The 25,693-nt window shown below is 52.9% G+C and overlaps 12 protein-coding genes across 12 annotated transcripts; 5 read left to right on the top strand and 7 right to left on the bottom strand.

Moving 5' to 3' along the window:
• Window positions 1-1,103: 1,103 nt before the first annotated feature.
• CTAM01_09809 (uncharacterized protein) lies at window positions 1,104-4,752 on the bottom strand (the record flags this gene model as incomplete). Its single annotated transcript, XM_060525825.1, has 6 exons — window positions 1,104-1,311; window positions 1,372-3,443; window positions 3,504-3,935; window positions 3,992-4,167; window positions 4,233-4,452; window positions 4,507-4,752. The coding sequence occupies 6 exons, from the start codon at window positions 4,750-4,752 to the stop codon at window positions 1,104-1,106; spliced, it is 3,354 nt and encodes a 1,117-aa protein (XP_060379511.1).
• A 1,544-nt stretch (window positions 4,753-6,296) lies between these two features.
• On the bottom strand, window positions 6,297-6,661 carry CTAM01_09808 (uncharacterized protein; the record flags this gene model as incomplete). The annotated part of the gene is made up of 2 exons (XM_060525824.1): window positions 6,297-6,367; window positions 6,502-6,661. 2 exons carry the CDS (start codon window positions 6,659-6,661, stop codon window positions 6,297-6,299), a joined length of 231 nt encoding a protein of 76 aa, XP_060379510.1.
• A 1,156-nt stretch (window positions 6,662-7,817) lies between these two features.
• On the top strand, window positions 7,818-9,400 carry CTAM01_09807 (uncharacterized protein; the record flags this gene model as incomplete). Its single annotated transcript, XM_060525823.1, has 3 exons — window positions 7,818-8,177; window positions 8,237-8,703; window positions 8,755-9,400. The coding sequence occupies 3 exons, from the start codon at window positions 7,818-7,820 to the stop codon at window positions 9,398-9,400; spliced, it is 1,473 nt and encodes a 490-aa protein (XP_060379509.1).
• A 1,268-nt stretch (window positions 9,401-10,668) lies between these two features.
• CTAM01_09806 (CFEM domain-containing protein) lies at window positions 10,669-11,232 on the bottom strand (the record flags this gene model as incomplete). The annotated part of the gene is made up of 4 exons (XM_060525822.1): window positions 10,669-10,726; window positions 10,819-10,881; window positions 10,951-11,021; window positions 11,152-11,232. The coding sequence occupies 4 exons, from the start codon at window positions 11,230-11,232 to the stop codon at window positions 10,669-10,671; spliced, it is 273 nt and encodes a 90-aa protein (XP_060379508.1).
• A 1,115-nt stretch (window positions 11,233-12,347) lies between these two features.
• Window positions 12,348-12,605, bottom strand: CTAM01_09805 (uncharacterized protein; the record flags this gene model as incomplete). Its single annotated transcript, XM_060525821.1, has 1 exon — window positions 12,348-12,605. One exon carries the CDS (start codon window positions 12,603-12,605, stop codon window positions 12,348-12,350), a length of 258 nt encoding a protein of 85 aa, XP_060379507.1.
• A 1,194-nt stretch (window positions 12,606-13,799) lies between these two features.
• Window positions 13,800-14,129, top strand: CTAM01_09804 (uncharacterized protein; the record flags this gene model as incomplete). The annotated part of the gene is made up of 1 exon (XM_060525820.1): window positions 13,800-14,129. The coding sequence occupies one exon, from the start codon at window positions 13,800-13,802 to the stop codon at window positions 14,127-14,129; it is 330 nt and encodes a 109-aa protein (XP_060379506.1).
• Window positions 14,130-14,975: 846 nt separating this feature from the next.
• On the bottom strand, window positions 14,976-17,570 carry CTAM01_09803 (uncharacterized protein; the record flags this gene model as incomplete). Its single annotated transcript, XM_060525819.1, has 8 exons — window positions 14,976-15,146; window positions 15,203-15,589; window positions 15,647-15,838; window positions 15,900-16,013; window positions 16,066-16,751; window positions 16,808-17,119; window positions 17,173-17,191; window positions 17,307-17,570. 8 exons carry the CDS (start codon window positions 17,568-17,570, stop codon window positions 14,976-14,978), a joined length of 2,145 nt encoding a protein of 714 aa, XP_060379505.1.
• A 2,465-nt stretch (window positions 17,571-20,035) lies between these two features.
• On the bottom strand, window positions 20,036-20,389 carry CTAM01_09802 (uncharacterized protein; the record flags this gene model as incomplete). Its single annotated transcript, XM_060525818.1, has 1 exon — window positions 20,036-20,389. The coding sequence occupies one exon, from the start codon at window positions 20,387-20,389 to the stop codon at window positions 20,036-20,038; it is 354 nt and encodes a 117-aa protein (XP_060379504.1).
• A 52-nt stretch (window positions 20,390-20,441) lies between these two features.
• On the top strand, window positions 20,442-21,111 carry CTAM01_09801 (uncharacterized protein; the record flags this gene model as incomplete). The annotated part of the gene is made up of 3 exons (XM_060525817.1): window positions 20,442-20,492; window positions 20,710-20,768; window positions 20,868-21,111. Coding segments are annotated over 3 exons (354 nt in total), but the record flags the coding sequence as incomplete, so codon positions are not given.
• A 313-nt stretch (window positions 21,112-21,424) lies between these two features.
• CTAM01_09800 (metallo-beta-lactamase superfamily protein) lies at window positions 21,425-22,282 on the bottom strand (the record flags this gene model as incomplete). The annotated part of the gene is made up of 1 exon (XM_060525816.1): window positions 21,425-22,282. One exon carries the CDS (start codon window positions 22,280-22,282, stop codon window positions 21,425-21,427), a length of 858 nt encoding a protein of 285 aa, XP_060379502.1.
• Window positions 22,283-22,953: 671 nt separating this feature from the next.
• On the top strand, window positions 22,954-23,511 carry CTAM01_09799 (uncharacterized protein; the record flags this gene model as incomplete). The annotated part of the gene is made up of 2 exons (XM_060525815.1): window positions 22,954-23,209; window positions 23,303-23,511. 2 exons carry the CDS (start codon window positions 22,954-22,956, stop codon window positions 23,509-23,511), a joined length of 465 nt encoding a protein of 154 aa, XP_060379501.1.
• A 28-nt stretch (window positions 23,512-23,539) lies between these two features.
• CTAM01_09798 (ubiquitin carboxyl-terminal hydrolase) lies at window positions 23,540-25,445 on the top strand (the record flags this gene model as incomplete). The annotated part of the gene is made up of 6 exons (XM_060525814.1): window positions 23,540-23,624; window positions 23,700-23,936; window positions 23,987-24,097; window positions 24,216-25,003; window positions 25,060-25,255; window positions 25,309-25,445. 6 exons carry the CDS (start codon window positions 23,540-23,542, stop codon window positions 25,443-25,445), a joined length of 1,554 nt encoding a protein of 517 aa, XP_060379500.1.
• Between the last annotated feature and the right edge of the window lie 248 nt (window positions 25,446-25,693).

Genomic DNA, 25,693 nt, shown 5'->3' with positions numbered 1-25,693 from the left:
GTGAACGAGGGGAAGGGGGGGCGTACCTTTGACCCCGGGACAGGATAATGATCAGAATACCGAGGAAGAGTTGAATAGAAAGACAAGTCTAAAAGGCTGGAAACGCAGAGCAGAGTGACTCACTCAAGCTTCGTCCGTAAAGTCCCCAAAAAAATGGTTCGATACGCCCCCCATCTCAGCTACCCCAAGCCCAGCACGTAAAAGACGCCATTCATTCCATAGCCACGTTCCAACTTGAGCTTCCTAGCTCCAGCTTTCGGCTCCAGCCTCAAAAGAATATGGCCGAGATGGTAGGAGTAAGACCGTTCAGTATCGTATACAGACTACTAACCTGCCTAGACTAAGAAGCTGAAGCTGAGACCCCTCCAAACCAAGTACGCCACCCAAGGCGTTTGGGCGTCAGGCGTTGCTGCTACTTTTCTTTCGAGATTGCCATTTCCGGTGCTCAGCTCGTTCAGCCTACTTCGGACTTTTCTTTACCAACGCCAGTGTACTGGGTCTGACAGGCATGGTTGGGAAGGCGAACAAATCACGGGTGCCAAGGAGGGACATCTCTTTCGTCGAACCCCATCGTCTTTCGTTTCTAACGTCACTCCGCCGTTCCTTCCCGGTGATACCTCACGATGAAGTAAACACTAACCCCTGCTCGTTCAGATTGACGCGTGTTCGTCCTTTTCGAGTCATGTTTCCAGTCATTGGGCATATCTCATCTGCGTGAATTTCTATTCGTAAAACAACCACTCCTCTCTATATCATCGTATTGCCATCACTTATGGCGCCGCTGAAGAGGGGATTGCTTAATGATAAAACGAGGGTTCAGTAGAACTAAACCCCCTGACAATAATGTCCTCCCCTCGCTGTTTCCTCTGTTTTTGCCACCGATATCGCCCTACGCCGGAACTTGGCTCCGAGTCTGCTTCAGCAGCTATCCAAGCCCAGCGCTGTTTCTCGTGCCTCATAGACCCTCCCTTAACCGTTCGGTGCTTGTGGTATCATCAACTGCTTCTCTTCTAGTACAGCGGCCCGCGGCGTCCTCAGCGCGTCTTCTTCGTTACGGGTGTGTGCAACACGTCATCCCAGAATTTCCTGCGCAAACTCATCTCCTAAGAAAAGTACGAGGTGATCGCTCTTTGAGATTCGGGCGAGAATTGCTGAAGCAGCGGCGTGGGGTCCACACCTGCCTGGGACAGAAGAGACTTGATGGCGGATACTACGCGGCTTGCAGTCTGTCCTGCCAGAGAGTCTGCCTCCAGAGCCTGTGCAGTGAGCACAAAGATCTTGCCAGCCTGGCCAACGACAGCCGGATGTTGCCTGAATTCACAAATTAGTATCAGTCATAGTTGACTACTCACGTCTTGGAGATTTACTCACTTGTCAATCAATTCTGCCAGGTAGGCGTAGGCGTAGGGTGCGGCCTCCTCGTCATTTGTGACGGGAAGAGTCTCGATCCACTGAGCCACAATGTTGTTGGGGTCCTGAACTGAGCCGGCGTTGAAGTGAAGAATCTTGGCAATGGCAGCACAAGCATTCTCCGTTGCGTAGACGTTGTCCTCACTCCGCGCCTCGGGAACCTGCGTCACTTGGAACAGGAAAGGCAGGGCGCCTCCCAGGAATTGAGCCCAAGGAAGACCGCCGCGGTGGGCTGCCACACCAATGCCGTAGGCCGCGGCCTGGCGGATGGCGGGCGATGAGTCCCTGCAACCATCAACCAGGGGCTGGGTGATGAGGTTGGCGTACTTTTGGCTTTCGGTGCCGCAGTACTCCAGCACATCGTCCATGATGCAGAGACCCCATTGGCGCTGGGTAGGGTCTTCCGACTTGAGGAAGCCCTCGTACGTGGGAAGCAGGCGCTCCCATGACGGGAGGAAGGCGGCACCGTGGTTCTTGAAGATGGCGTGGAAGGCCTTGTTCATATCAGACAAGAGGGTCTGGTCATCTTCGATGGCCAACAAAACGTCCTCAGCTTCGTCTTCTGCATCCTCAGCCGGGAGGCCCTCCTTGTCCTCAAGACGCTGGGCAACACGGTCCTTGTAGTCTTCGATGGCAGAGTGGACTGAGTCAATGAAGCGAGAGAGGTGATCGGCGGTGAGGCACTCCTTGCCAACGACTTCGACAGACTCGTAGAAGCACTGATACATCTCGGCAAGAGTATCAATCGCAGGTTCCGCGGTCAACACCTCGAGAAGCTTATCCACAGTCGCAGCCCAGAGCCCGGCGAGCTCATTTGATGGGCTACCGTACGTCTTCTTGTAGGAGCTCAGAAGCTGAGGCACCAACTTGGCCGAGATGAATCTGACGGGGTCGTGGAAGAAGAAGGCCAGACCAGGGAGGGCAATCTTCTCCATGATCTCGGCCACGTAAGGGGCGAAGCTTCCCTCGAGTACCTGAGCGTACACAACAAGCAGCTCAATGGCCATGTTCTTGTCCTCCATCGTGCTAGTCCGGATTCCAATCATCTTGCCCTTAAGGGGGACGAGTTCCCAACCATCCTCCTGCTGAATCTGCTCGACCTGGTCGTCGTCATCCAGGAGCTGAATGTCGGCCTTGGCGCTGGCGAGCTCGAGAAGAGGTGGCATGACGTTGGGCAGGAAGGGAAGGAACTCCTGGCCGAGGACTCTGCACATGCGGCCCCAGCAGTGCATCAGGTACTGCGCTTGAGGGTCATCAGGATCGGTGATGTTTTGCTGGATGGAGGCAAGGAGCTGGACGAGAGTCATAGCATCTTGGCCAAGTCTTTCCTTGCCGACAGCCAGGGCGATCAGTGTAGCGCACTCCATAGCCTTGGCGCGGAGAAGGCGGAACTCCTTGTCGTTCTCTCTCTGCAAAACGCTGACCAACAGAGGCATAAGGGTATCGTAGTACTTAGAGAAAGCAGCCTCAGCAGCGTCGGCGATGGTGGCGATGGTCGACAGAGCCTGCTCCTGGACGTAGCGCTTCTCGTTCTGGAGCAACTGGAAGAGGTGAGACAGGAGCTCGTCGAGGTAAGGCTCCAGAATGGACTTCTCGGCCTCCTCGCAGAAGTTGACGAGGGCAGCAGCGGCGTGCGACTTGACACGAGCCTCGGGAGAGTCAAGGACCGGGATGATGGCCTTGAGAACACGGTCGTAGTAGTCGGTCTGCATCTTGGGCGCGAAATCAGTGCTCATCTGGCCAAGAGCGTTACAACCAGCCCAGCGCACACGGGGGTGCGGGTCCTTGAGCGCAGGAACAACCAAATCGAGAACCTGGCTGAGCTCACCGATCATCAGCTCCCGGCAGCCTTCAGAGATGGCGGAAATGGCCATCAGAGCCGCATGTCTATCTCTCCAGGCCATAGAGGTCATCATGCGGGGAAGCCAGTTGAAGGTCGGTGCCAGGATGGTCTGGCCACCAAGCTTGTTGGCGAGTCTGTCCATGCACTGCTCTCCAGCGACGTGGTTCTGGTCGCTTTCCTCTTGATCCAACTAGAGAAGTGTCAGTACTCCAATGATGCAAATTCTGGACAGACCAAAAGTATCACTCACATCGTCAGATGACAGCCAATCAGCCGCATCGTCATCGTCCTCGCCAAGGTCAGTCATGAGACTGAGGCACTGTGTGATCATATCGTTTGTGTAGGTCTCGTCCTTGCGGCACAGTGACGGTGCGTAGTCGGCAAAAGTGGCCATCAACTCAAGAGCGTTTTGGCGGCAAAGGTTATCGAGCTCCTTGTCCTGGATAACGGAGATACTGAACTTGACCAAGTTGCCGAAGAGAGGCTTAAACATCTTGGGCGCGGTCTCGGCCATGTCAATGAGAGCGACAAGGGCGCTGCTAAGGTCCTCAGAGTCATGGCTTTCCTTGATAGGCGGCATGATGTTGAGAACATCGGTAATAAGAGGGTAGTACTTGGGCTGCGCCTTCTTTCCCAAGCTCCTGAAGAAGGCCGCAAACGCCTCCATGGCGGCCAGACGCACCTTGATGAAAGTCAGCCGGCTTGATATCGATGGCGAATGGATGGGAATTCTCCTACCTGAACGGAATCGTCCTTGAAACCCTTCTGGAAGGCCTGGATAACCGTGTCCTCGTGCTGCTTCTCAATAATACCCGGAGTCGTGGCAAAGACGCGGAACGCCGTCTCTCTCTTCTCGGCGTCGGGCGCTATGCTAAGCTGGAAGAGACCGCCCAGCAGCTCGGGCCAGGAATCATCTGCCATGGTGTTAGGCTCGGAACGTCCCAAAGCATGAAGAAACAGAATGCGGGTGTCGACGTACTGTTTTCGGTGTATTGCCTCGCGACTTCAGCGACAGCGTCACTGATCTTGTTTCTCACGGCACGCTGGAAGTCACCACCGAGGCTCTCGAGAAGCTTCTGGCGGATGACGGCAGCCTGGTCCTGAGACAAGGACAAAAACATATCAACCAACTCGCCGCGGTCATTCTTGCGGCTCTTGGAGGCGATTCTTCGGAAAATAACGGCGGCAAAGGAGCGTATCTGGTGAGCAAAGTGGCGCGGTTAGCTGGAGGCCAGAAGAGCGTGCGTGTTTACATGCGCAGGAGTGGCGAGGGTAGGTAGAGGCGGAGGCATGAGGTGCAGGGTGGAAGAGCGTACCGAAGCATCAGATCCGACTTGAATCTGCTCAGCAAGACCCATCAACAAAACCTCGGGTCGGGTGGCTGTCCAGTTATTTTGAAGGTGGTCTTCGGCCTGCGATCGAACCGAGTTGTCTGGAGATTGGAGAGCTTGCAGCAGCTGCGAGAGCTCTGCGTGGACGTCTGGGGGGAGAACAGACATATTTGCGACTGAGACGGGGAGGAGATGGTGGTGGTTTGTTGTCGAGTCGTCTGCTGGATTTTTGCAGATTAATTAATTACCAGCCCCAAGACAGCGCAGCCGGGGCGGTGTGAGGTTGTCGAGGGCGCAAAGCTTGTCGAAAAAGAGGTAGGGTATACGCGGGGGAGAGGCGGATAAGAGTCGGCGTCGGGTTATGTTTTGTTCTGAGGGGTACTTTTTTACCCTTTTCGGTGGCCCAATGTCTCTGGACCTTTATTTTTTACCAGTCTTGGTGCGCCAAAGTAAGCGAACGCGTGTCGGACGAGGATAGGGAGGAGGGCGGGTATATGCAGTCGTTTTCTGGAAGAAGGGACTGATCGCAACGAGTTTTCTTGTGCTTCAAGAGGCACGGTTCGGGTGGTGGAGGGAGGTTTTTTTTTTTTGGGTCGAAAGGGAAGGGGAAAAAAAAACAAAGGAACATGCGGGAGTCAAAAAAGTGAGGCAGCAAGCCCGCGATGGTGAGGGACCAGGACTGGGGGTCTTCTTCGGGTCTTCCTGTCGTGGAGGGGAAACCTGCAAAAAATGACAATAATTTTGGCAGGTTTTTGGCGGGGCTGTTGCTAAAGGGTGGGCTCCACCTGTACGTCCCTCCCGCCCGGCGTCAGGCCGTCCGTGGTCACTTTGCCTACCTTACATAGTTGGTGCCTACCTTGTTGAGGTGGTGTCGCTGCGAGGTTTGTACCCGTGGTGCCGCGGTGGTACGTACGGGGCGGCATTATCAGCAACTCAAGGCACGAAAAGGCGCTATCCTGGGCTGTCTGTGGTCTGCCCGCCCTGGCCCCGGCTTGAGGAGGGGGAGGAGGGGTGACGGATGGGAGGGGTTCTGCGGTGTAAGTGCCAACGGTACCTTACGGGCTCAGTACATTGTCACGTCCCGTCGTGTGTACGTATAAAATAATTTGTTAGTAGATTGGGCTTTTGACTGGCTGTGGTTGCATGTGAAGATTGGTCTCCACCGACAGGGTCAACGTTTGATCAAGGTACCTGGCCCTCCAGTGCACAGGCACGCAGACGCGCAGAGAGAGCAACACTCATCGACTTCTTTCCAAGCCGTTTGTTACCAAGTAAACCGTTGGCTGGTATGCCCCAAAATGCCAAACTCTACCCAAGAGACATGGTGACGATACAATTTCAAAAGAGCAATGTCTATGATTTATCATCTGACTACTAAGGTAGCATCACGTTGATTAGGTAGACTGATAGCTATCCCACTCCATTGGTGTTCAATTCGCATCAACCCACCTACCAATTGCCAAACACAATCAGTAAGTATCAAAGCATCTTGGCCAAACACTAAGATGGAACCTGTCCACAGTAGTAGAACGCGAACAAATGATGAGAAGCCATTAAAACTTTCTGCCGAGGAAATAACACAAAGAAAGAAAAGCCCGCTGGCAAGCTTCACCATGTCAACATATGTTGCATGAAGCCGAGAAGCTCTCTACAAGCAAGGAGCTTCCTATCTTGAGGCACTCACATTTTCGTCCAAGCTTCCGGCTGCCCTATCATGAAAGACGAGTAAAAATGGCTGTACATGCCGTTTTGCGGACAAGGCCCTTTGTTTCTACCATTGTGCCTGCCAACCAGCGTCCCTGAGGTTAGTAGGCTTGGACACATTTCCCTAGTCACAGATGAGGGGCGATGCATCAAGGGACGGTCCTTTCTCTGGCTGAAAGTCAAGACGGTACGGCGAGATATCCGGCCACATACAATATACGAAGCCCGTCTGAATACAAATATCGTGGCCCAGGCACATATCAAAAAGTAAGCGACTGCTTACAATGGTGCTGGAGTTACATAAGGTGGCTGCAGGTGGCTGCCGACAAGAAAAAGACGAAACGGCAAATGGATCTTGCATAGAATCCTTCATCTGTGATTAACATTAGTCGTGACCGAGTCCCAACTTTCCTATATCTGATATAGGTATGTACCAGTCCGACATGATTAGAATGCATCTAGATATTTCAGGTATGTATTTGAGCGAAGTATGCGGAAGGGGAGGTTATCTGGCTTATGGGGTATGGGAAGAAGACATAGCCAATGAGAACCCGGTCTGCCAACATACCTGTCCAAGGAGGGGTAGCGGACAGATTCCTTGCCTACACTTGTACATACCTTAGTGTAGACAACCTCAGTCCATTCTAACGTTCAGCACCCAAAAACTCCCTGTCGGCGCTGTTTACATCCCTGGGGTTACGTCTCCGGGGTACGTAACCCCGTTGTGTAGTGGCTAAGTTTTGCTAACGTCCTCCGTAGCGCCTGTTATGATGCTTCACTCGCCTTAGGCGAAGGTAACTACCTTAGGGAGGTACCTAGCTAAGGTACCTAAGGTAAGGTCCAGTAGCTGCAACCCCTCATCTTGCTTCTTTTCTTTTTTGTTTCCCCGCCTCAGTCTGGTCGTCGTCGAGTTGTTGGTTGTTGCCGGAACAGAACTCTCTTGAGACCTTTTACACATAGTTCAAACCACACTGCCATCTCGCTGCTCCATCATCGCAGCATCGCGACGTTCGAAGACTTCAGCGTCTTCTGCACGAGTCAAATCACATTTCAACCAATAGGATACCATATCCAGGAGAGCCGTGGAACACCCCGTTGAAAGCGCATGTCAAGTTCGCCTCCCCTGCCACCTTGGGATCCGTCAGATCACTGCAGCCCCTCAATTGCGATCCATAGCTCTACGTAAGGCGGTGCAACTTCCCCGGCCCCAGGCTGGGCAACCGTCGCTCTCGGGCGCAATCAGCCGACCATTGACTTCTTCATCTCTCGGCGCCTCGTCAACAATCCCCTCAGCCACCACAAAAGAAGCGGCTTTGCAAAGTGAAAAGGCATCGCTCATTGAGGAAGACTCAGGCTTAGCCAACATCACGAGCTTCTAGACAGCAAGACACTAAACTGCAGCAACAACATAGCAAGTCGCCAACCACCATCGAAACCCCGCCCTCGATCGTTCTGCCCATCTTGCTACAACATCCCGAGTAGACCGTCCCATACTAGGTTGCACCAACATCTCCCGATTGAATTAAGTCATGGACGCAACACCGACGTCCGGGGCACACAATGACGAAGCCATCATAACCTCACCTCCTGCTGTCCCTCAGCGAACTCCCTCCCAGACGAGCCTGCACAAGACCACCCACGTCCACACCCATCGTCAGAGCTTCGCCGAAAATCTGAGAAATGCGCCTGGCTCGCCTCGCGCCCAGCGACATCCCTCTTTCACCCAAGCTGCTGTACAGGATCTCCTCAACCATCCACCTGCCGCCAACAAGCACTCCAACCCGCGCTTTGCAGGCCGCGACTGGCGCGATATCTCGGTCAACGAGCTCGTTGCCCAAGATGACTTCAGATGGGTTACTCTGGACACCAGTGTTGAGGAGGCCTCGATGGTGCGTTCTCCCTCCCATTTTATTCAAGTGCTTTGTATCTTTTACTAACGCTGTGGTAGACTCTTGTCAAACACAGCCCGTCCAACGTCGTTCTGATCCGAGAAGATGCATCGTCCAAAACCGCTGTTTCAACATTTGACTACAATGACCTAAACACATATCTTCTTGTAGTTGTAGGACTCGCCAGGCCCGACGAGGAGCAGGTACCCCTGTACGACGAAATCGTGAACAAGGCCCAGACGGGAGCCCGTATAGCCCTACGAGATATCCAGCCGCTTTGCCGCAAGGAGTCACTCATCACCTTGCCCTTTGATGAGACACTGGAACGGGCAATCGAAGTGTTTGGCAGCGGCATCCACCGCGTTCTGGTCACAAACCCCTCGGGCGACGTAATTGGCATCCTCACTCAGCTCAAGGTCATTGAGTTCTTCTGGAACGAAGGCATCAATTTTCCCGCCATCGACAGATTATACCCTGTCCTGTTGCGCGATCTCGGCATCGGCACGCAGCAAATCGTCTCCGTCAAGTAAGAACACTCTCCTCTTGCTAGCTTGCGACATGAACTAATGCTTTGTAGCTCCGACAGCATTCTAGGAGACGCCCTGGCGCTCATGAACGCCGAGGGTCTGACGAGTGTGGCTGTTATTGACAATGGCCACAATGTTGTTGGAAACATCTCAACCGTAGACGTCAAGCATCTGACGAATGCCGCCGACGCGCCATTGCTCAAGCAATCCTGCATGCACTTCATCTCTGTCATCCTAGGCGAGCGCGGCGTCGAGCACGGCCGCGACTCTTTCCCGGTCTTTTACGTGAACCCGTACTCGACGCTGGCGCACACTGTAGCAAAGCTGGTGGCCACCCAGTCTCATCGCATGTGGGTTGTTGAATCGGCGTCTCCGTCTCCGTCCGCACCGGCTACTCCCTTGTTGGCGCCTACAACGTCGTCCGTGCTGGTGCCGGGCATTGGTTCCGCGCCTCAGTCGCCTCTCCCGACTCAGGTTTCGCACGTTGTACCTGCCGCGGCCATGCCAGGCGCCCATCTTTCCGGCCGTCTGACCGGTGTCATCTCGCTGACCGACATCTTGAACATGTTTGCAAAGTCGTCGGGACTGCGGCCGTCGGACCCGGGCGAGCAGCGAGCGCGCCGTCGCAGGAGCTCCAGCAGCTCCATGCGGCCAAGTCTCGACTCGTCGAGACCGAGCCTTGACTCACGTCGATGAGGAAGACTTGGTCTTTGGCAAATATGGAGCAACAATGAAATCCTAGAAAGCTTTACATCAGCTTTTAATGACTGGCGTTTACGGGTTCGTCACATGGGGCTTCTGCTTTCGCTAGAGCATGCTTGTGCTCATTTTTTATGCTTTTTTTTCTGTCTCCATTAGACGGCCGAAGCTTCAGACGAGATATTCTAGATCACTGTCGATAACAGGCGCTTCCCGCACTAAATGTGATCTGAATATTTTCCCACTTTATGCTGCTCGTCCGTGATACATGGGGTGAATCTCTGTCATACTCTGGGCTCCGTATCTGTATGGCCTCTGTCGTCTTCTAGGCAAGTGTCCATATCTTACCAACGACATCGCTAAGAGGGCAATGATTCACAGTTATCTAGACCGAGAGCCGTTTCTCCCCACTTGTAGACATTGACAACTTCGCGTATAACCAAGCAGAGCAGACCGACCAATCTCCCTTGATTGTGACGTGTTGAAAGACCAAGCACGTGCTCAAAGGTGCTGTCATCAGCGTGCCGGCCTTCTGGATCCCAGATCCAAGCATGATGATATACCTCTCCTCACCTCAGGACCCGATGAGCTGCCATAGGTTACTACATCATCTCATGAACAAACATGGTCCTGAGCAAATCTCACAATTTTCAAGGAAGTCAAAAAAAGAAGTCCCGAGAACGCCGTCTCTCTTTCACAACAATTTTCCAAATAAGTTGGCCGGATGAAACTAAATAGCGTGTGACATTGAGAAGGGTGGTGAGTGTATGGGTTTAGATACATTATGGTGAATACGAGGTAATATACACAATGAACGAAAAAAAAAAGGACCAAAAAAAACAAGCTATCCATGGCATTATGTAGGACCGTGAGCCAACATCCAACCCCTAGCTAACGAAAGCCAGAATCATACCGCTCGGCCATCGACTACAGCGGACGATGCTTGTTGAAAAGCAATCCCACTTTGCGTGCCTATGAAGGCATTCCCCCTGCCAATCCCAACCCTCGATACACCAGCCATTCAGATCCAGCTTTTCATGCCTCACAATCAATGAGACGGATATTTGCTAACAATGGTTTTCTCTCATTCTGCGTCGTATATATGTACTAAGTTGGAGTTGTGGTCCACACACTGAATATGTACACTTCACAACAAAAACTTCTCCCATACCTCCCCCATCTCCCTTCCACTCATGACCTCCTCCAAGTCGGATTCGAAGCCGTGGCTAGCTTCAGAAAGTGGGAGTTTGTTCAAGTTCCACACTCTAGATGGGAACGCCAGCAGCGGCGCAGGTGGCCTGAGCCCAGGAAGAGGCAGCAAGACTAGGAGCCCAAGAGTCAGTATTCGGAAACGCTTGATCCCTGCCTCTATTCGGGGAGATAGAGACATAGAGAGGAATGGAATGTCCACTTACGCGTCGGTAAGCTCGCAGGCACCTAGGACGCAGGTGGTCACGGCGCTGTTGTACGCGGAGGAACTAGGTGGTATCCAGCACATATTAGTGAATGGGCTCGTGAAGGGGTTCCAAACAGGGGCAAGAACTCACGCGCAGATGCAGGCGAAGTCGGTCTGGTCAGTGCAGCCGGAGATGGGGAAGTTGTCGACGAAGCAGGGACGCTGGATATCATAGGTTCTTCTCGTTAGCCACATGGTTCGAACTTGGAAACACCAAGAGTCGTCTGTCTATATATCTGTCTTGAGGTAGACAAAACGAAGGGGGCACTGGAGGAGATGAGGTGTCTCATACCGCGCAGTCGGGGAGGGTGGAAAGGTCCTGGGCAGCGACGAGGCTGGCGAAGAAGGCGACGGCGACGGTGGTGAACTGCATGTTGACTGATTGGTCGTTTTGAGACGGGTGAATATGGGCTTGGTAGTGTAAGTGATCTGAGCTGGTGATGTTGTGCAATTGGAAGGGTTGATCACGACATCTGGGGATGACGATGGGTTTATATAGATCGTTTTCCGTCCCTTCTCTTGTCTGACTATCCTTTACTCTTTCAACCTACATTGATTGCATCGATACCTTGCCAACGTCAGGAGCCCATCATGGTCCTCTACCCCGCAAACTACTACCCGCATTCTTCCTTTCCCATATTTTTCGATGTCTCTCCTCTTGCTTACCGTTAGAAGTGCATCTCCAAATTTCACATGATGCCGAAGAAAAACAACGAGGGTGGACGAAGCTCCAAGCGGGGTTGGCCGTTGAGGGCAAGCGAGGAGGCTTTCGCCAAGATGGTTCATCGCGGCATTGGAAAGCAACCCCAGACGGATGTCACGTCCCCCAAAGGGAACTGGTCAACATCGGCGACTTTGCCGGATGGAGAACCCACGGGGGAGACAGACGTTTGGAGGTTGGGAAACTTGATTCAGATGATGTGGCTGTACGTATGTCTGTTTACCTCAGCAAGGGGGTTGAAGAGTGGTGGAGGGCATCACGCTGACTTGAATCACATCAGACCAAGGATGAACCCCCCTCGAAGTTGGGCTTAGAGACGTCCAACTAGACGTTTCTTCATGGAACCAAAGCATGAGACGAACCTCTGGGTGGTAGCAGACAACCTCCGCTGGCATTTCCTTGGGCCATTGACCGGCTCCGACATACGCTTCCGCCTAGAGTATTCACTCGCAACGGCGGACAGCTCCTCAGCCCATACCATATCACGCCAAGACCCAGTCGATTAACACGAGCACATATAATGCCCAAACCTCCCCAAGTTCCTCCCTCCGCTCTGGCCCGCAAAATTTCGGCCGATCACAAGGCCAACTCGGACATGGAGGCATCTCGACCGATGTGACATTGGCTTAAAGTTGCGGGGAAGCTTGTAAGTAGACAGGCCTATCCGTCACTTCCCAGCCGCATGGCCAGCAAGCGATGAGCGGACGAGAGCGGTTCATCTCACGTAATTGTGTATTCCGTCTTAAGACAACTGCAGAACACCCACGTCACTGTCTCGAGATCCCCCTCCAAAATTCGGCCAGGCACACCACGGCGCAGCGGTTGCTAGGTGATCGGCTCTGCCAGGAACTTGGATAGGGAGGTGGTCTCTCCCCAAACCCCGCTTGTGGACTGCTGCAAATCCGGGGATTGCGGGGGCGGGCGGGGAGGGAAAAGGGGTGGTATTCAGTCCAAGTTATTCCGGGGGTGTTGCGAGGTTGCACTCGGAGGCCAGTCAGGGTGTGGCCAAGGACGAGTTCCTGCATCGGGGGAAGCATCGGGGGAGGGGAGGAGTTCGGGGCGCCGCCGCCGCCTGCGCCTCTGTGGTGAGTTGATAATTTAAGTGAAAGTGGCTTGCCGAGGCGAGGCGTTCTAAGAGGAGGCGGATTGAAATAGCTTCTGATAATGTGACTTTAGACCATGGGGCCGACTGGCTGCTCGCTATACAATTTTCGAATAAGCTGAGATGAGTCGTCTGTAGAGGACAAACAAGGGGCGAAGAAAGCTGTTTAGAGCTCGGAGGAATGTCGAATTCATCACTAGTTGGACAGGGCTTCTCCGCGCCGGCACTTCAATGCCGCCTTTGGCATCTGAGATTGCGATTGCAAGGGCTGGGGGGGGGGGGGGGCAAATGACGGCTTGAACTGTCTGCAAGTGAATGAATGACATCTTGTTTTTAATGAGGTTAAGCTGATGCGCCTTTTCGGAAAGTCCGAACAGAGCGGAAATAATACTTTGACGCAACAATGATTGTCAATTATACACGTATAACTTAGTTCCAGCATGGCAGATACAATGAGGCCGAAAATATGAAGTCATGAGCAATGAATAGGTCAAAACCAGACTGGGATGTTAGATATAAGAATGTAAATAGTGCTAATCGGGGGGAAACGGCAAAAAGTTCCGAAACCGAGAATCGAACTCGGGGCTATGCCTAACCTCTCATTGAGATGAGAGGGCATCATGTTGGCCACTACACCATATCGGATGTGGATACTTAGATTTGCCGAAAGACTGTTTAGGTAGAGAACCGATCTGGCGGTGCGTGGAAAGTGCAGAAACAAATTCGCAAAACTGGATGTCTTTGACGTGGGCTGGTCTGTTCTTTTATCGTTCTCCTTTTATCATTCAAACTCATCAGAGATAAAAGTATAAGACACTGCATGAACTAAACCAAAAGTCTAGCTTGAATTGACTTTCAGAAAGGTTCGTATGCGCTTAGGTGGGTGTTATCTCAGCCGCACACTGTGCCTTAACACTGTCTTTCAAAACTTTCAAACTTCCAATATCTCACAGGTCATCTCATCTCAGAATTCACTTACAGCAACCCCATCCCAACTGAAATCTCACAACAAAAATCATTACACACGCGCACATACGCACATTTTCTTTCTCTTCCTGCAAGCAACTGAAAAACGGAACAAGCCCAGCATCACATATCCCTATACCCATATCTCATCATGGCGACCACAACATCCCAAGACTTCACAACCTACTACCTCCAACGCACAACCCAGGAATTCGCAGAAGATCTCGACAAAGTCCGCGCCGCCGACGACTTCAAGGCCGAGTCGCTGCCCTTTCTGATTCACGCCCTGCAGCAGGGCACCGCGCTCTACTCCGCCCGGGACCAGGAGCGCGTCGTCAAGCCTGCTTCAGCTGCTGCTGCTGTAGATGAGGATGTAGAGATGGTGGAGGCAGCCGAGGAGGACGCTGCCCCAAAAAAGGAAAAGAAGGAGAAGAAGGACAAAAAGGAAAAATCCAAGAAGAGGAAGTCGACTTCTGGTTGAAGAGGGGGGTCACCGCGGTTAGTTCCTTGATGTGAAGGAATTGGAAGGCGGAAAACGTCCTTCGCATGGCAACAAGGGCGCGACTTTTCAACGACACGCTCATTCATCAGCCCGCCAAGGAGGGTTCTCATTCCTCAGGGTGTTCTACCGAGCCTCGCGACTGAGCCGCCATCGAGGAATACGCTATTCGTTACGCAGTATCGAGGCCCGACCTCAAGTTCTGTAATAACACGAGAGCGAGCGAAACGGGCAACGCGGCAGGAGGGCAATCAAGGAATTTCGGGACAAAAGAGCATTTTCATTCCCAATAGCCTTCATTGAAGCTGTACTGGCAGCTTGATAGATACTCATCCTCCGGGGGTTGAGGAAACTTCGGGTCAAAAGGATTTTGGGGTTAAGGCTCGCTGGAGCTCAAAGGGGAGTTATGAGGAACCCAGAGTCAAAAGGTAGATATCCTCAAGGCATTCGAGAAGGAAAGTCTGGTACAGGCACAGAAGATAGATAACGGTAATGAGCTACGGGGCCGTAGCAAGGCCAATACAAAGGAGTCTCACGCCCAACATATCCCATTGCTACTGTGTCTCAAATCACGGGGGTTTATAATTCGTTACGATAATCAAGTAATCATTCAACTCTCCAGGCTGTCATAAGGGTATCTCTAGGATTAAGAATGAAAAAAAGAAGAAGAAAACGCCTTCAGTCATGCTTCACACATGCCGTCGCTGTCTAATGCCCTTGTCGACCGCATATTCATTACTGCGTCATTACCGTCGTCGTTCCGCACCAGCACTTCTGACTACTCAATGCGGTTCACAAGCAACCCAAGTCTAATCATTCGTCGATAAATCAGGGCAGCCGATACGACCGGCGGCCGGCCTCCTTGCGCACAGCCCAGCCTTTGATGGCCAACACAATGATGACCCAGGCCATCAAGACGCCTACAAGACCCATGGTCACGGTGTACATGAACATGGCATCCAAATTGTAGTGCTCCATGCCTTCGACTGTGTCGCTAGCCTGGGGAATTGTAAGCTATTACTCGTTCGGAGAAAAGTAGGTGAAAGGGGACTTACGCTCGCCATGAAGATGATCCCACCAGAAATCAGGCCAAATGAGGCAAGGAGCTCCGTGGGTGGTCGAGACGGGAGAATGGACTTTGGGGGCTTCAGGTACATGATGACATACGAGAACCCACGAGCAAAGGAGGCGCCGGTGAGGAGGTTACCCCACTGCTTGTGAATCATGCTCGAAACCATAGAGTGCTGCGTGTGCGAGCTCATCATGATGCCCAGGAGAAGGATGACGAGTGCTGGGATGGGGTTAATGGAGAACTCATATTGCTTCGGCGGTTGCAGATCCTTCTTCTGCTCTTCCTCGTCGTGGTAGTGCTCAGAAGCAGCGTTCATGACTGGTGTGTTCAAGAGCTCTCGAACCCGACTAGACTCGATAAGCATGCCAACCTGTTTTCAATTGTCAGTCAAATGAGCGACTCGCGATGCTGGCGAGAAGGGGCTTACCAGTCCACCACCAATGAAGAGAACAGTGATTGAGATGTGCTCCAAATCCTGCGCGCTGTATTCTCCTCCCCAATTTCCAAGATGCTCGAGGAAAATGTTGGTCGATCCGTAGACGAAAATGAGGGCGCTCTCGACAAACTCGGCCGAGGGCCGCCACTTGCCGTCGGCACGCTTCGGCAGAACATTCCACGCCTGCCGGAGCAAAGTCAGCAAACTGATTCCGAACACGGCCGGCAAAGCACCGGTGACTTACCCATCCGAGTTCACCAAAGCTGCCGGTCCATCGACCAAGGGTCAACAAGCCAAGCCAAAAGAAAATGCCGCCCTTGACCCAATGCGCCAAACCGCTGAAGATGCCGTTGCCCTCCTGTGCATGGTTAGCTTTATAACTCCAGTAAGCTCGTTCGTATATTGCTTACAAAGAACCGCCCGTAGGTCACAATACCTAGGCACAAGGTGACAAACCCCAGCGGCAAGATAAGTCTATCGATTGAGTTGTAGGAAAAGACCAAGCCCTTCAACACGCGCAAAGGAATCTTCCCCGCTACTCTTGCAATCGTCGACCTGGGGTTGGCACTGGTGTTCTCGTCCCTGTTACTCGGCATGGGCATGGGAAGGCCATCTTCAATATCGTCCTCTTCTTCGGCGTACTCCTTTAGGTAGGCGTCGGAGTTGCGCGGGGACACCTCATTGGACGATGAGGAGCGGGAATGACTCCGGAGCGATTCGGTACAAGGCTCGGTGCCCTGCCCGCTGTCGTTGGACAGGCGATACTCGCTAGCATATCGAGAGCTGTTAACGCGGTGGTGCTCTGCCATAGCAGCCGCAGTTACTGGAATGAATGACTGGTATTGGTTACTGTCGGATGTTCCGCGCCTGTCGTGCCTCAAAGCGCCAGCAACTCTTCCAACAAGGCCGATCAGGACCTGCGCCACCAGAACCCAAGTCACCAGCCAGCCCAGTTTGTGGTGCGCATTGTTGGGGTAGAGGTCAGGTGTGCTGGCATTGTAGATTGTTCCCAGGAGAACTCCAAGCGCATTGACGGCCATGAAAACAAATTGCAGCGCAAGTGTATATCTAGAGCGAGCAATGGAAAGCATCACAGCTGCGAATCGCGTGTAAGTCGGCGTAGGATTACTGGCCAGAGCTCGTCAAACTTACCAATTGGCAGAACAAATACCCAGGCGAGCACCATGAGTCCAATGTGTGCGTACATTATTCCGGCATGGTCGGCGAGCGCAAAGTATGTTGGAGGATAGCTTTTGGATTCGGCTTTCGACTCGTCTGCGCCTTGTGCCATGCCCATGTCCATCTCCATGGCGTCGGCGCCGGTTTCGTGAGCGCCATGGGCAACAGCCAAGGGCGCAATGCCCAGTACCACCACCGTGGTGATTTGGCTAGCTGACAATTTCATCAAGGGCCCTTTTGCGACTAAGCTATCCGTTGTCGCAAGAGGAGAAGAGGAAGATTCGGCTATGTCGCAAAGAGGAACTCGAACTTTCCCCGGGTCTATTCAGACAACGTACGGTAGAGTCGGCAAGAGGTCTATCTGGCGCCTCTTCGCAGCTTCGTACGCAAGGACAGAGAGCAGGAGGGTAAGCTTCCAAATTATTGAGGAGACTCTATGAGCGAGAGCGAGGTCGGGTCGCCTTTATTAAACAACAAGCAGAGTGGGGTCTAGCGAAGAGAGAAGTAGAGACGTCGCACCGGCGCCAGCACCGTAGCGGAGACCGAGAGAAGTCCTTTGGCGACAAGATTCTTGTCTAGAGGTGTAAGTGAGGTACAAAGCCGCGGTGAAGGATAGCCCAACGATAGCTTCTTGGAGCTGGCGTCGGTACACGGCGATGACATGGCCGGGCTTTGAGTACCTTGAGACCGGGCAGCCAGAAGTCAGGTCATACCCATGCGCATTCCCCATCTCCATCGTTCCTTATGGGATGGTGCAAGAAAGTACCGATGGTGTATCGTACATGTTGTCCAGGCAGGTTCCCTGGAAGTCATCCTGCCCACCCCATGTAAGGTAAGGCGGCGGCCGCCGCGAGAAAGAAATCACCGACCGTGGTAGACGCGAGGCGAGTGGCAGCAAGTATGCTCGGCAGCGTGTGTGTAAGTGGTGACAAGGTCAAAAAATGTGCAAAGACCGACTCCGAAGGTTCCGAAGGCATCCACGAGCGAGGGTCCGGCCAAGTTCAGCATCATCCAGTGACCGGAGGGAGGAGTTAAGCCAAGAGCTGTGCGGGATGGGAACGGTACCTTAGGTAGTGACATGTCACCCACCTTGCCTTGCTGGCGGAGGTACTCGAGAAATGTACCCGCCCGCCGACCCGAAGCTACGGGAGCTGGCCGGTGTGAACACGTTGAACAATGGATGGAGGTGAGAGGAAGGGAGTACACAGTAGGTAGTGTAAGCAGCTTGAAGGGGTGACATGTGGACGACATGGAAGGCGCGAGAGCTTCATTCCCTGAGATTCTATGTACATACCTTGCCTTCTTTCCTCTGCGCCGTTAGTGATGCTGGTGGGGCAAGCACTACACATCCTGGGAATCTAGCGGGGGTGCGGGGAGCTTTCCTGCACCAGCTTACCAGACCAGCTGCCTTACTCCAGCGGATTTCGCGGCAGTGACGCCATGAGACCCTGCCAGAATTTTTCATAACCACCTCATTGGAGAGAAGAAGGTTGCGATGAGTGCAGTAGCGTGCAGACCTAGACGGCCAGACAAGGTAAGTAAGGACCGTAAGGTGAGGTAAGTACACACCTCCTTACCTGCCTTGAGAAAGAGAGGGTATTCCTGGGAGTAGTTGGAATCCGTACTCTCACTCATCCGTTGGCTCACTCACACTACTTACACGCTTAGTCATTCAAGCTCATCCTTCAAACGTCCCCAATCGTGACATCAAAGTGAGACTCTCGTTCCTGGTGAGTGAGTGGCTGGATCTCATCAAGATACATAATGCGCCACTGACTTAACATGTCAGCCTCATGAGGAAGAGAAGAGAGGGCAACTTCCAGCATCCTTCCAGCATCGAGATGTACTCCCTTGAACAAGGAATCCGTGACCATGCAGCTATGTGTAACTCTCCCGGGATCAACGGGGACTAGGGAACCAGGGGGGTGAGTGGGTAAGGTAGCGACTACGGAGCAACAGACCAACACCAAACAAAACAACCTTATCGCCAAGATCGCAGCAGCCGAGTGCCGTTTTCTCTCCTTACCTCAGGCCTCAAACGCCCTGCGAGATGGTATCTGACCACCAAGCCGTCAATAACACGCGCGTCGATTCGTGGTGCTCGCCGCAGCCACTCAAGCGTCGTCGTCAGATGTGCGAGGCTGTCTTTGCTGTCCACCCATGGTACTAAAGAAGGGCTCATTGAATTTGTAAGTCAACTTTGCTACGGGCCAACATTGCTAGTGGTGTGTGTCCCACCATGTCAGATTCTTACATGAACGTGGCGCCCTTCAAAGACCTGAAGACCTGTGAATACTTCCGTCTAGGCATGGGAGTTGAGTCACACGGGGGAGACAGGCGGGCTACCTATCGCCATCACATAACCCCGTCGCATCACCTACCTATCCCTGTCCTGCCTTGCCTGCGTCGATCTGTAGTGTAACTTCCGTAGAGGTTGTGGTGTAGTGTGCGTCGTTCCCACTCCACCGATGGGTGCGGTAAGCAGAGACTAAGAAGGGGCCCGGCCACGAGCTAAAATCTCATAGGGCAGAGAAAATGTTTTGTTCATAAGCAGAACGAAGACGTGCAGGACCCCCAGTGCCGGCCGGTGCGGGAAGCGCGAAGTACCGACATGAAATGTCTAGGTAATCCAGAACGTAAGAACAAAAGAACGAAATCAAAGTGTTGGCCGCGCTTCCGAAGCTCCGTCCGTTGGGAATAAGCCCTGCGTCAAATCCTTCTGACGCCCAGCTCTGCTATCACTGCAACATCATCTAGAGGCCTGAAGGCTGTGTATCTTTTCTCACCCCGAGTTGGAAGTTGAACGACGCCTGGCGGGCGGCCGAGCCTTTGCCAACGCGGCGCCAAGACGAGTAAAATTTGCGGACACGGAGGATACACGAAAGCTCCGTACGAACAGGCCATGTACGGAGTACGTTACGGCGTGTCTCACGTCCCGTAACCCCCGTAGACCGCCCGGCCATGGGGTCGTGAAACTTCTGAACTTCTGAATTCCTATATTGATGATGTTGAGCTTGTTTCCCTGTAACTTCTATTCTGCTGCCTGCTTGCATTCTGCAATGAGACTTTGCTCTGCTTCTCTCAATGGTCTAACCCCAAGGGAGCCAATGACTTCTCCTGCTTCTCTCTGCGCCATGCCCTTGGCCTGAGTATGTTCAACCTGAGCGGTTGACCGAAACCTGCAATGAGCCATACCCCAAGTCAACAGACGCCGGCCCAGATGATACACTGTGATTCATCATGTACAGAAACCTGGGAAGAACAACATCGCGGTACGCCATATAGTGACCGTATTACAAATGGGATGGCACCTAGAAGCCAACAAGTAGAGGATAAGTCAGCAAAAGGAAAAATTAAAGCAGCCTCATGAACAACTAGTTCGCCCAACTCCACCAAGAAGAGAGGGAAAATCCACATGGATGGATGCAAGCAGGAAATCCACAACCCATCCGCCCACCACCTGGCCAAATCCACATAAGAAATACGTACGTGCGCATCCTTGCCTTCGATCCGCCCGTCGAACCCACGATCCCGCTCTCCTTCTTGGCTCCACATGACAGACTGGCGGGTACGTTGTACCTTCGATGTACCTACCTGAAGTACCTTGGGTACCTCTCATGGCCGACCGGACCTGATTGTTGAAGCACTGCGAGACATCGTAAGCGAAGGCCCCTCTTTTCCCGCGGCTTGCGGTCGGTGGCTCCGGAGTCAAGTCGGAGTCCGACCCGCATCGATCACGGGGCATCGTAAAATTCGTAGGAAGTTTTTGAGGCTACTCTGTTTGATATGGATGATGACGCTATTTCTCGATAATATCGAAGGAATATCAGCTTCTATGCAATTGTAAAATAATATTGATCGAGTCACATCTGCAGTCGAAGGGCGGATATCTCGGTTACCCTTCCGACTACAACACCCAGTATAACAACTTGAGGTGAGCTGGACATACAAAGGCATGACGCCGCACCAGTTTTTTCTGACGTTCTAACATTCGAGAAGGTGAGATTGTGACATATCAACCGCAACGCTCTAGTCTATTCCATGTCAGCTGCTACACCACACCGCCCTCAACCTCTGCTGCGTTGAGCTTGCGTCACAAGATATCGGAACAGCGCATCCGTTTCGATGCTACCAAGAAGAAGAGAATCCTTGGAGAGATGCAGACCGCGACCGCTGTTTCTAGCCTTCCAGGTGGCGCCCCACTTTCATCGTACGTCCCGCGCCGTCACGAGATTCGACTTGTCCGAACCTTCCGGCGGTCTCGTTGCGCTGTGTAACCTTGCCGCAGAGCCATCGCGATGCATATGGCTCATCTTAGCTACGCGATTCTTCCAATCGCCGGCTGACTATGGCAAACTCGAAGCTATTGTAGACGTATAGTGTATTGCATTATACGCTCAGCACATTCATACCCTCATTGCGGGATCGTCTGGTTTCTATGATATGCGTAGTCCTCAAAGCCATGAGGTCCATCCCCACTTTCCTCCTACTTAAGTATGACATATCACGGCGTCAAATCTGCCGTCTTCGGATCCGAGGCTCCGACCAAGGTCCGCCAACACCTCTGCCCCGTTTCATCATCTGGACGAATTATAACGCAGATCGATCTTTCAACTTCCATCTCTCATCACTCTGGACCACCTTGTTTTCTTTTTCGAGCTTTCCCAAGATCTGTATGACTCCACCGCTCGCCGGGATATGCAGCTCCTCAGGAACGTCAGCGTAAATGACTTTGACAAGCTCCATGACCGTCCAGGCGTAGGGATCGCCCTCGATACTAGAGCCTTGCCTCGCCGTCCTTAGCGTACGAATGACCTGCTCCTCTCGAGCCTTCCTGTGGTTGATGTAGTCTTGAATCTTGGACGGGCCGTTGTCAACCACGGGCCCGTGACCCGGATACGCCCTTCCCTTGAACAGGCTCTGCATTCTCTCGAGACTGTTGAGGTAGACGGTCAAGTCCTCGAATACTGCGGTACCCTGGCCCAAGACGTTATCCGCCGTGAACATGGCGTCCTCCTCCTCCAAGACGAAGGCCATGTGGTCGACGGTATGCCCCGGAGTGAAGACAGCGGTAAGGCTGACACCGTCGACAACAAACTTTTGGCCGTCCGAAATGTCTGACTGGCCCTCCTCGGGTTGGTTCTTGAAGACCTCTGAGCTCGGAGACAGCTCTAGCAGCTGCTGGATGCCGCCCGTGTGATCATGATGCCAGTGAGTGATCAGTACCTTCTCCACCGTCGCCTTTTCCTGCTCGAGGGTTGACTTGACCGCGGCGATCCACGACGGCTTGCCCTCGCCTGTGTCGATGAGTATACGGCGGCTGCCTGTGCCGACGAGATACGTGTTGGTGCCCTGCAGCGTAAACTTTCCAGGGTTGCCTCCCAGAATGCGAATACAGGCTGGGCTGAGACGCTCGACCTCGGGTAGCGATACTAGTTGTGAAGCCATCGTGTTGTTGTTCTTGGTACGACTCAGACGGGCAATATGTCTAGTCCCGGTTGTAGTTGAGTAAATTGGCGGTCTTAGTCACAAACCAGCGTTGCGATTACATGGGGAAAGCACGCTGGACACAAGACCCCGCATGTTCCTTCAGGTATGCGACAGAGAATTAGCCGCGACGCGACGCTGGGCATTCAATCTGGCGAATAGAGGATAAGTTGGTGCTCCATGTACGTGAAGACGCAATGGAGGGGCAGTGAAAATACCGAGGTTGAACCAAATGCGCCGCCAGGCACTTTGATGATGGCTCTTGTAAGCGGCTTACCTCAGCAATGTCTTCATATTGAATTTCACCAGTGACAGTGACCTCACTGTTGCCGCGTTGCGACGGGAGGGTCCTTCTCTGGACCCACCGAAAAGTGCCCCGAGGTCCTGTGGGAATTCAGGGGCATAGGGGGACTTTCGGCAGGCGGATAAGCAAAAGCTGTTATCGATAAGAAACCACCCGATCAGGTGCCGATAAGACCTGGATTTACTGCCTGTTGGCCGCTGGCGCCACGGAATCTACCCGTCTGTGCACCCAGTGCCAGCTCCAACATTTGCAACTTCCAGGGATTGTTTGTAAGGCCTTTTGGGAACTGTGCCCTCCCGACGATCCTGAATCACTTTGCTCTTTGCGCATGAAATCTGTCGCAGTCTGGAGCCTTTGGTTCTGTTTTCCTTCTGCACCACCAAATTTTGCCTCGTCCACAGCTGCGACTGGGACTGGAAGCGACAGCCCGCGCGGACCTTCTCGATCTTCGGCTTGCGCCATCCACCAAAGCTCGCCCACCCGCCCACTCTCTGGGGAGCTTCACCACAGCGCGAAATCGCTCCTTCCGACAATCCAAACATCCTCTACTTTGCTCAGCTTCACTGGCTCGGCTTTTCTAGCCGGTAAATCCTACTCTCACTTTATGTTTCCGTCTCTTGTCTTACCAATTGACCCATTGTATTGCGACAAACTCGCGGCTAACGGTGGATTTCCAGTAGTATTGTTGCGCTGGCCCGACTCCGGCCGTTACCAATCCACGACGCCTTCCTTGCCCATCGTCGGAATCACGAACTTATCTTTTCGGTTTTGGATCACATTTTGCCTCGGCCTTTTTTGCGCAATAGGAAAATCCCAAGTATTTTGCTTTCCAGGTGCTTCAAGGCAAGAGCAAATAGGCGAAAGAGCAGGACGACCGACCGATTAATTAAACAACACCATCCACAACATCCAAAATGTCTGCTCGACCAACGACGCCGATGTCCCCAAAGACCGCCAAGGTCAAATCGCCCCTCCCTGGCACACCAGTCTTTGGCTGCGGTCAGTAGACCCCGATTGTGACTTGCTGCGGCGGCAGGAAAATGGGCCAGAGTCAGGCTGACAGGATACAAACAGAACACATCCAGCGGCTGTTCACCCAGTCCACAGAGGGTATTACCCAATGTGTCCACCACTACAAGATGATCCTCAAGAACATCTTTGAGCAGACGCCTGTTGTGCCGCAAACATTCAAGAACTCTGACGGCCAGGTCATGACGTCTCTCACATCCAACTACCTCTGTCTACAATGCTCCGCCATTGTCAATGAGGATGATCGTCTCAAGCACGGCACAAAGAAGCAGCATCGCTTCTGTACGTGGCCCGTCACCGAAAGCAAATGTGAATTTCCTAACAAAGTTTAGATGTCGACTCAAGGAGTGGTGCCCTCTACTGCCAGATCTGTGATGACCTAGTTTGGGACCCCACTCTCGAGGAGCTTCGAGTTCGTAAGATGGGAACAGGAACTTTTTCCAGTAAGTTGTCTTTACCCATGAGAGGCGTCCCCCTCGTACCTCAAACTACAACCTGCATTGTTGTACCGCCCAGCTTTGGCTCCTAGCTGCCTGATCAACATGCTAATTGATCTTCTAGACCGTAAGAGAAAGCACGATGAGATGTTCTCAGATGGCGTAAAGGACAGTTCTGCAAGCAACCCAGGCTTTATATCCAACAACACCACCACTGCCTCTTGCAAAGCCAATGGTCTGCGCGGAATCTACAATGCCGGAGCAACATGCTACCAGAATGTGGTGCTGCAGAGCTTCCTCCACAACCCCCTCCTGCGCAACTTCTATCTAAGCGACGGCCATCAGAGCACCGATTGCCAGCTGACAAACTGCCTCAGCTGTGCCATGGACGACATGTTCCAGGACTTCTATGCTGTTGAGAATACTAATGGATTCACGGCGGCTAGTATTCTGTCTGGATTCTGGATCTCGGAGAAGAAGGCGTTTGAGAACCTCGTCACCACCAAGGAGCAGGATGCCCATGAGTTCTTCCAATTCCTCGCCGAGGAGCTGCATGAGCGCAATGGAGATGGCAAGCGTCCTGAGACTGGAAGCGAGCATACATGTAATTGCATCATCCACCAGACATTCTACGGCAAGCTCCAGACTGGCACTACTTGCCAGAACTGCGGAGGCGTCACCAACGCGGTTCAATCCTTCCTGGACCTCAGTCTCGGACTGGAGAACCTCTCTCACAGGAGAAAGAAGGGAGGCCAGAAGGTGCCCAGCCTGACTCTGCAGGAGTGCTTGGATGAGGAATACGTCAAGTCAGACAAGTGCGAGTATCGGTGCCACAACTGCAGCTCGATGCAGCAGGCCAAGAGAGCCACCAGCATTAAGCGGCTGCCAAATGTGCTCGCGATACAGCTCAAGGTATGTCTAGCCGCATGATTACGGTGCCCTTGTCGCCAGCTAACAATCATTACTAGCGATTTGAGTACAAGCAGGGCCGCCATGACCGCGCATCAAAGATCGAGACGGTGGTTAACTTCCCCCTTCAGCTCAACATGCTGCCATATACTACCAGAGGTAGAGGCGCGGACTCCAAAGATGCCTTTGACCTCGGAAGATCTTGCACGTACGACCTCCTTAGTGTGGTGGTCCACGTGGGCGAGATCGACACGGGTCAGTTGACACATGACGAACCAATTTGACGCTGTTACTGACTGAGTACCTAGGCCATTATGTATCCTACTGCCGAGTAGGCGACCAGTGGTTCAAGTTCAACGACCACAAGGTTGAAATGGCGTCAAAGTCAGACGTCATGAGTGCTCAACCCTATCTGCTCTTCTACATTATTCGTTCACTCTCGTAACCTCATACCTCGAGAGAGAACGAAACGTATCACGCCTAGCAGTGTAAAACAGTAATGCCACCAGGTCAAACGAGGTCAAGACGGTGGCCCGCCGAAAGTATGGGGAAAAGGGGCGCTTTGGAATGGCGAAGGCGGGGGGCGACGGAGGATCAAGCATCTTGTCGGCGTTGGAAATAAACGTGGGTAATGCATCATCTTGGGCCCTTTGGCAAAGGCGAACAACAAAATCCGCATTTTGGATGGCAATC

This window comes from Colletotrichum tamarilloi, assembly GCF_030869305.1.
Source record: "Colletotrichum tamarilloi strain Tom-12 chromosome Unknown Scaffold_41.1, whole genome shotgun sequence".
Taxonomy (NCBI): domain Eukaryota; kingdom Fungi; phylum Ascomycota; class Sordariomycetes; order Glomerellales; family Glomerellaceae; genus Colletotrichum; species Colletotrichum tamarilloi.
Note: the sequence above shows the minus strand (reverse complement) of the source record. Positions and strands in the feature narration are given on the sequence as shown.